The sequence below is a fragment of the Myotis lucifugus genome, unplaced genomic scaffold (genome assembly GCF_000147115.1).
Source record: "Myotis lucifugus unplaced genomic scaffold, Myoluc2.0 scaffold_1887, whole genome shotgun sequence".
Lineage (NCBI taxonomy): Eukaryota > Metazoa > Chordata > Mammalia > Chiroptera > Vespertilionidae > Myotis > Myotis lucifugus.
The window spans coordinates 12,309-21,247 of record NW_005872935.1 but is presented as its reverse complement, the minus strand read 5'-3'; the positions used below and the strand labels follow the sequence as shown (position 1 = coordinate 21,247).

Genomic DNA, 8,939 nt, shown 5'->3' with positions numbered 1-8,939 from the left:
CCCTCCCAAGTCGGAAGCAATCTTCATGGAAATGGAGACACTGAGACTTCCGGGTCCCGTCGTTCTCTGCAGGAGACCCCTGCTCGCTGGGGCCTTGGGAGCTGGGCTGGGACGCCCTTTGCAGAAGGGCCGGCCAGCGTCTGACGCGGCCACTGCGGTCCTCCCAGGTCGGCTCTGGGTGCCTGCGGCCCACTTCGGGGCGAGCCGCCTGTCCTCCCACATCAGGCCGAGGGCCGGGCCGTGCCCACGCCTCCCGCACCGCCTCGCAGCTCTCCCGAGTGAAGGCTCCGTGAGGGTGCACCCTCCTGCGGCGGGTCCTGCTGTCCCTCACCCCTTCCCTTTCTCGTTTCTTGGGCTGTGGTCCTGGGAACCTCAGATGTCATTGCATGGCTCGCGAGGCTGGCCATCACGCTGCCCGCCCTGCACACAGCACGCAAGGCTCCGGCGGTCCTCTGGGTGCAGCCCTCACCTCAGCGCTCCAGCGTGCCGGTGCTCCTCCCCCGAGGGCGGGGCCCCCCACTAGGGACGCTCAGCCCTGTTTCTGAGTGGAGGGTGCGTGTCTCGCATGAGGCCTGACGCTGCGGTGTGTTTGGTTTCAGGCGCGCGCACACGCTCACCGTGCTCTTCATCCTCACCTGCGTGCTGGGCTACGTGACTCTGCTGGAGGAGACGCCTCAGGACACGGCCTACAACACCAAGAGGTAACCAGGCCCCGTGGCCCTGGGGGGCGGGACGAGGGAGGAGGCCAGCAGGGCTCGGGCAGCAGGTGGGGCAGAGCCTTGAGGCCTGGCAGTGCCAGGGACCTAGGTCAGCTGGGGCCAGCCCTTGCTTCTGTAGGGTGAGAGCTAACCACCTGCCGGGAGTGGTGGGCGCCGCCGTGTGCTCTGCAGGTGTCGGCGGCCTGTTCAGGGGCCAGGTGGCTCCTGTCAGCTGTGTCCTGGGCCTGCCGTTGGGGGACTGGAGAGCCACCTGCAGCGAGCCTGTCTCCCAGCTGTCTCCCAGGTAGCAGTGGCTGCCAGGGGTCTGGCCTCAGGGCTGTGCTCCCTCCAGGAGCCCCTGTCTTGTCCTCCTGTCATGCTGGCTCCACCGAGGGGTCTGCCCCCTCCCACGCCATCTCCCGGTCAGCGCTGGGCGTCAGCCTGGCAGTCCGCACCTCTCCCCGGTTCTGCCTCCTGCTGCTGGGCCTGCTCTGGCCCCGGCCCCTGATTGTACTCAGGCCCGTGGCGGGCTGGCCCTGGGCAGTGGGTCCGGCGTGGAGGGGGGAGTGGGGCTGTGCCTGGGCCCTGGGGCAGCCCGGGGCTGTGCTCTGTGCAGCAGGGCCCGCGGGAGGACACTGGACCGGTGGCTACGGGAGACACTGAGGCTGTGGGCAGGAGTCCATGTTTTCCTAGAGGGGATTTCTAAGTAGAACTTGATCTTTTCTGTGAGTTTGTCTGGCTGGATTTGTTGACTTAAAAAAATAAGTTATTTGACCAGAAAAAAATGGGTTTATTCGAGCACAGCAAAGAATTACAATTAGGGACCAGCAAGTTCTAGCAAGTGGAACAAGCAGAGGAGAGAGCGTTCTTTCAGGGAGAAAAGGAGGAAGTTCTTAGGGAAGGTCTGTGGAGGGCGGGAGGCTGAGGGCGGGGACGGTGTCTTCCTGAGTCCTGGGCAGCAGTTTCTTGGGCATCGTTTCTGTTGGGGCTGTAACTGGCGATCCTTCCTCTGGAGCCTTCCCGGGGTCTGTGAGGGCGCCCCCCTCTGGCGAGACCCCCTCTGACAGACTCCGCGCCAGCCAGGTTTCCTTTAGGCGTCTCGCTGTGTGGAGGGTCCGGCACAGCTGGGCAGGGAGGCCGGGGCAGGACGTGGCCACACTGAAGAGGTGCCATACGCTGTGAAATTGGGGCAGAGATGAGCAGTTCCGATGTCACCGGGCAAGTACTGTGGCAGGAAGCAGGTGGCCCCGGCTGGAGTGGCCCCGGGGGGAGTGGCCTGGGACGCCTCCCAGGGCTGGGACTGGGCCTCCCCAGCAGGTGGCAGCTCCTGGTCTGGGCTGTGCCAGCGCCCTGGGGCGGGGCAGCTCCCTGCAGGGCTGATGTCCCTGTCGGAGCTCTGCTGCCCTCGGCAGGTTCCACGCACAGGTCCTGCTCACGTCAGACATTGGCACTGAACACCTCAGGGAGCTGTTCTCCTCAAGCTTTCCGTCCAGCTTGTGTGCACCGTTGTTCTTGTTCTGGGACTGAACAGGCTCTGTCACTTTGGGGGAGTCGGTTTAGTTTTCTTTGTAAGTCACTTTGTTGGCGTATAATTAACATACACCGACCTCAGGCAGCCCCCGGTCGCCAGGCCTCTTGCCCACTGAACAGCTCCGAGGGGCGTCGCTCAGCGAGCACCTGTGCGCTGCTGCCCCGCACGGTGGTTTGTGACATCACAGGGCGCCGCTCTGGCCCGGTTCGCGGCTGGGAGTGCCCGCCGGCACCGCACACGTCAGTGGCCCACTTATCTGTTGGTGGCATGGGACGTTTACATAGTGGCATAGTGCACAGATGATCCCGTGAAGACCAGGAGAGACCAGCCACCGACAGCTCAGAAATGTTTGCAGAACATCTGAGAAGGGACTTGTTTCCAAAATATGCAAACTCTTAAAACCCCACCACAGGAAACAGGCACACAGTTAGAGGGCGGCCCGGCTGGCGGGCTTAGTGGCTAGAGGGTTGGCCTGTGCATGAAGGGTCTTGGGTTCGATTCCCAGTCAAGGGCATATACCTGGGTTGCAGGTTCGTTCCCCAGCCCCCAGTCGAGTACATGCAGGAGGCAACCAATCGATGTGTCTCTCTCACTTCAATCAGTGATTCTCTCTCTCTCTTCCTCTCTCCCTCTCCCTCCCTCCCTTCCGCTCTCTCTAAAAATCAATGGGAAAATAATATCCTCAGGTGAGGATTAACAAACAAAAAGACTAATTACTAGCAAAAGAGTCCAGTTTCAGTAAATGTGGCCTGTTCTTCGCACAGGAGCAGCAGGAGTAGTAACTGACCACTGAACGCAGTCTCGGTGGACTTTCCCTCAGGAGTCTCCAGGCTGAGCTTGACCTCGAGGCCAGAAAAGCCAAGGCCAGGACTCGCATCAGGCTCCCCTGCGGGGCCTAGAGATTTGTGTGAGTTCCTGACCCCTCCAGGTCTTTATGTCCGGGGAAAAGAGAGCGAGAACCAGCAGTGTTTCAAACAGAAAGTCACAGAACTGCGTCACCCTGCACCATGCCGTCCGTGTGGCGACCTGCTCGGCTGGGGCCCGGTCTCCGTGACCCCGTGGCCTGGCTGTTGGTCGAGATGATGGGGGCGGGCTGATTCCGGGAGGTGTGCAGGCGCCCGGCGCGCTGAGGTGCTCGGAGAGGCACCGCGACCACCGGAGGCTGTGGGAGGCGTGCCTCACGTGGAAACGCGTTTCCCACCGCCCCGGGCACTGCGAGGCCTCAGCCCCCGGCAGTGGTGCACGCAGCAGCACCTGACCACCCGTCCTGCGGTCAGCAGCGTGGGGGCCAGCTCACCTGACTGCCCGGCGAAGGGAGGCAGACGCCGGGAGTGGGCGGCCAGGGTGCCGTAGCCAACGCCGCTCAGTTCACAGCCGTGGTCACCCACCTTCCTTGCCCTGACTTAGGAGCAGACTGTGGCCGTGGACAGGGCGTCAGGATGACCGGCTGGCGCTGGGTGTGGGAGGAAGGGGCCTCCCTGCCGAAGCAGCACGGGCCCCGCCTTTGCGTTTCAGACGCAGATAAGCTCCTGCCGTGGAGAGCAGCGTTCTCACAGAATCAAGGCCCGCGCGACCACGTGACACAGCGCGTTCTCTCTGGCCCCACACTCTGCTCCCAGGCAGGGAGCGCTCAGTGCCTCCTGCGGAGACAGGAGGAGCTGTGCTGCCAGACGCAGCGGCCCGGCCGAGGCGCAGTGAGGCGCATCCACTGCTCGGAGGAAAGCTGTTTAAAGGGCCTCCGCCCGCTCGGACCCAGCGTGGTCGCACAGAAACTCTCTCCCCAAGCATTCCCTTCCCTACACTTCCTGCAGCTTCCTTCTCCCTTGCAGTCCGCCTCCTGTTCTCTGACTCGCTCAGAAATCACAGGACAGCCGAAACCCGTTTGGCTCAGTGGATAGAGCGTCGGCCTGCGGACTGAGGGGTCCCGGGTTCGATTCCGGTCAAGGGCATGTACCTGGGTTTCGGGCACATCCCCAGTGGGAGGTGTGCAGGAGGCGGCTGATCGATGTTTCTCTCTCATCGATGTTTCTAGCTCTCTGTCTCTCTCCCTTCCTCTCTGTAAAAAATCAATAAAATATATTAAAAAAAAAAAAAGAAATCACAGGACAAATCACTGTCATGTCCCGTAACGAAAACACATCTCCACGCCTCCCGCCTGTTTTTAATCCAAACATGCCCTATTTTTCTGGTATACACAGTTGTCTTCCCTATTTTATTATTATTATTATTATTATTATTATTATTTTTTGTGGCTTTAATTACTTATATTAGAATTCTTAATCTATAGAAGCTTTAATTTCTGGTGAAAACTAAGAAGTAAGCAATTGTGAACTGTCACACCAGTGATCCATAGGTTAATAAATTTATGAATACATTTTGTAATTTCTAGAAATAGGTGCTTTTTCATATGCTCTTTCAATGAGGCACAAGACGCATTTACTAAGAAAGCTGAATATCGTGGGTTCCTCTGTGGTGAGACACTAAAGTAGACAAATCTATGTTCAGTAATTAATGTTGCATTATTTTATCTTATTTGGGAATAGTCTGGATAGCCATGAATTTCCATCATCTAACGTAGTTAGCAAAACTTGGAAATTTCAAAGAGATTTAGGAAACCATTTTTAAGTGCACATAAATACAGCTATTGCTGAAGACTTCACCCCAGCCCGGCCGGCGTGGCTCCGTGGTTGAGCGTTGACCTGTGAGGCCAGGAGGTCACGGTTCAATTCCTGGTCAGGGCACAGGCCCGGGTTGTGGGCTCCATCCCCAGTGTGGGTAGTGCAGGAGGCAGCCAATCAATGATTTTCATCATTGATGTTTCTATCTTTCTCCATCTCTCTTCCTCTCTGAAATCAATTAAAAAGCATAAAACATGTCCTCAGGTGAGGATTAAAATAAAAATAGAGGCCTTTTACAAATTAGTGGTATCAGGAGAGGTAGAGAATGCCACACAGCAACCTGAGCACACACAGACGCACGGAGACCCGGAGCCTGGGGGGGGGAGGGGTCCCCCGGGCGTGGGGGCTCTCGGAGGGTGTCTGTGGAGAGCGCAGGTAAAGGCCTGCATCTGTCCCTGGCCAGGGAGCCTGGGGCCAGGGGAGCAGGGTGTGGGCGCCTTTGTCCGTCAGCCCTGGAGAAGGCGGGTGGGCTCCAGCCGCTCCTGCCGCTGCGTTCGGCCTCACCGAGGGTTGTGAGATGTGGGCGTTTGCTCTGAATTCCCAAGGAATTGGGGTGAAACTGCAGTGACGTCACGGGCTGACCTTCCTGTCTAACTAGTTATCCCTGACCAGCTCTGTCCCTGGCGCACGCGGCTCGTCTTGGCTCAGGGAGGGGCCTTTCAGAAGCTCCCGGCAGGCTCTGCGCTGCGTCCCCGATGTCACCACATTTCTGGTCAGGGAGTCGCTGAATCCTCTCGAGCATCTTAATGACCATCTCGGACCCCACCTCTGGAACGAGTGGGGACTTTCCGTCGCTTCCTTCTGCTCCGGTCGATGTTGGCTTTACTCACCTGATTTCTCAATCACCTCGAAAGGCTCGCACCTTTTTGGAGTCTCCCTGGGGCCTTCCCCCTTTCTCTTGTTCATTAACCTAATGTGTGGCTTTTTGTTTTGTTTCTAATCCTCATGCGTGGATATTTTTTCCATAGAGTTTTAGAGAGAATGGAAGGGGGTTGGGGAAGAGAGAAACATTGATGTGAGAGAGATACATCGACTGGTTGCCTCCTGCACACGCCCCAACTGGGGCTGGGGAATCGAACCTGCAACCAAGGTACATGCCCCTGACAGGGAATCGAACCCGAAACCCTTTGGTACGGGGTGGTGATGCTCTGACCACTGAACCACAGGCCAGGACTCATTAACCTAATGTTTTATTAGCACGTGTGGGACTCATGAGGGGAAGTGGAGACTGAACTCAGTGAGGCTCCCCGGGCGGGTTCTGTCTGTAAGGCTTGTTGCTAGATTTCTGTGCACTCATTTACAGAATAACCTGGGCCTGATTGGTGGCCTCAGTGGTTGAACGTCGACCTAGGAACCAGAGGTCACAGTTCGATTCTGGTCAGGCATGTGCCCAGGTTGTGGGCTCAATGCCCAGGAGGGGGCATGTAGGAGGCAGCTGGTCAATGGTTCAATCATTGATGTTTCTGTCTCCCTCTCCCTTCCTCTCTGAAATCAATAAACATATACTTTAAAACAATAGTAATAATTCGGTCTTTCTATAGTTATCAATAAAAGTGCTGTTATGGTGAGAGCTCGCTAAACGTTTCTCAATTTGGAAGTTTTTCCAATTCAGAGGATCTGTCTGTCTGGCCAGTGACAGTGGGATCCGTTCGCCTCAGTAGCATTTCCTTCTTACGGACGAAGGCGTCGTGGTGCAGGCAGTGCAGCCCGGGACCCACGGTTCACGCCCCGAAGTAGGGAGGACGCAGGCAGGCAGGCAGGCGGTGGCCACGGCCTCTCCGGGCTCCCACCGAGTATGAGACACCTCCCGCCACCACTGGCTGATCGTGGCCCCGGCAGGCGCTCCTGGGGTGGGACTGTTCCAGCACCAACAAGGAACGCAGGTGGAGACGGGCCCTGAGGGGCCGGGTTTCCTGTGGCACTCCTCCCCGAAGGCGGGCGCAGTCGGAACAGGACACGGAGCCCAGTCTGTCCCACTAGCTGCCTGGTGACCCATTCAGTGGACCTTCCGGAGGGTGGAGACCAGCGACAAGCCCAGCTCCTGGGACAGAGAACCAGACGGCAGGATAACCTCGTGTGGTTTTCCGGGACCCACGGCGGCGTCAGGCTCGGCAGACGCGCACCGGGCTCTGCGCCTGTGTCCTGTCCCTGCTGTCGTTCCTTCCTGTGGCAAACGCCACCAGGGACATAGACACAGAAAAATGGCCACCTCTGGGAGGAAAGAGTCAATGGGAGAAACCTAGGCGTCGCCACCCACGGAGCCAGTTTCTTCTGCCAAACTAACTTCCGCACCGAGAAGGAGGCAGGAGGCTGACGGAGGTCACAGCCCGGCCGCAGCGGCTGCAGTGCCTGCCTTGGGTGCTCCGGGCTGGCTCGCCAAATGGGGGGTGGGGGGGATAATTCTCCTCCCACCTAAGTTCTCTGGCTGGACGAATAGTCCAGTGACCCGAGGCAGCTGAGCAGGAGGAAAGGACAGTTCACCACAGGGGAGCGCAGGTCCAGGGGGTGTGAGACCCCGGGGGCCCCGAAAGGGGAGGCCGCTGTGTCGGGGTAGTGACTCAGGTACAACGCGCAGCCCCAGCGCAGGGCTCTTCTCCACGGGTGCCCCAGGCCCAGCTTCCAGCCCGCCTGCCCCCCTGGGGTCGGGGCTGTCACTGGGTGGGCATCCCGGGGACCCCTCCCGCCAGGGAGAAGCCAGCGTGGACCTGCGCTTACGCACACTGAGGGCTGTTTGTTCTTTATTCACAGAGGTATTGTGGCCAGTATTTTGGTTTTCTTATGTTTTGGAGTCACACAAGCTAAAGACGGGCCATTTTCCAGACCTCATCCAGGTAACTTGCCATTTCGTTTTGTGTGTGTGCCCGCGCGCGCGCGGCGGTTCTGCTCTGAGTGGCTGCTCTGTCTGTGCTGCTGGGTGGGAGTGCCCTGCCCTGCCCTGCCCTGCCCTCCCGGGCCAGCCACCCCCGCTGTGGCCATCCGAGGAGGATGAATGGGGGTGTTCCTGTTCTTTCAGCCCCTGGATCCCTCAGCCCCGCGCAGGCCCCGCTTGTCCTGGCCGGCAGCTGTCCTCGACCCCTGCCTCTGCCTCTGCCTCCCCCTGGCTCCTGCAGGGAGGGTCCCGGGCCCGTCCAGTGGCGCTGGGGTGGCTCCAACGGGCGGCCGTGCCTTAGGCGTGAGGCGGCCGCCCTGCCATTGAGGCCCTGTCTGCGTCACGTTGTCTCTGTCCCTGTCCCCCGAAGTTATGGGGAGTCCTGACAACGCACAGCCCGGGACCCGCCTGCCCGGCCAGCGTGTGGCTCCCGCTCCCTGGGGGCAGGGGGCTTGGTTTTTCTGGAAGAGTCACGTGTAGTAACGTGTTTCCTTTCATCTCAGTAGGGCTGTGTATTGTAGAAAATTTGGAAAATACAGAAATATTTTTAAGTAAAAATAAATACCATTCCCAGATAACACTGCGAGGCTCTGACGTGTCTGTAGACGTCCGTCCGCGCATTCTTTACAGTTGGAACCGTGGGAGTGGCCTCGCATCATGGCTTTCCCCGCAGGCTGACAGGCATCTCCTGTTTGTTTATTTGACAGCTGGGTTCATCCGTCCGTCCGTCCTTCCTTCCTTTCTCTTTTATCCTCACCTGAGGATGTTATTCCCATTGACTTTTTTTAGAGAGAGGGGACGGAAGGGAGAGAGAGAGAGAGTGATTGACGTGAGAGACACACCTGCAACCAAGGAACTTACCCTTGGCCGGGAATCAAACCCGAGACCCTGTGATCCTCGGGCCAACGCTCTAACCGCCAAGCAAACGGCCAGGGCTGACAGCTTGACTTTATCTTTTTTTTTAAAAAAAAAATATATTTTATTGATGTTTTACAGAGAGGAAGGGAGAGGGATAGAGAGTTAGAAACATCGATGAGAGAGAAACATCGACCAGCTGCCTCCTGCACACTCCCTACTGGGGATGTGCCCACAACCAAGGTACATGCCCTTAACCGGAATCGAACCTGGGACCCTTCAGTCCCCAGGCCGACGCTCCATTCACT

The 8,939-nt window shown here is 58.3% G+C and overlaps 1 protein-coding gene across 2 annotated transcripts in view; it reads left to right on the top strand.

Annotated features, from left to right (window-relative positions):
- PTDSS2 (phosphatidylserine synthase 2) overlaps positions 1–8,939 on the top strand; it is a 26,654-nt gene that overhangs the window by 5,864 nt on the left and 11,851 nt on the right. Inside the window, exons 2-3 of one of the 2 annotated variants that reach the window (XM_006108203.3) lie at positions 600–701; positions 7,656–7,738. In XM_006108203.3, the coding sequence (XP_006108265.1) occupies positions 600–701; positions 7,656–7,738 (185 nt within the window). The remainder of the gene's footprint in view (positions 1–599; positions 702–7,655; positions 7,739–8,939) is intronic. The other variant, XM_023748833.1, reaches the window with a different exon arrangement.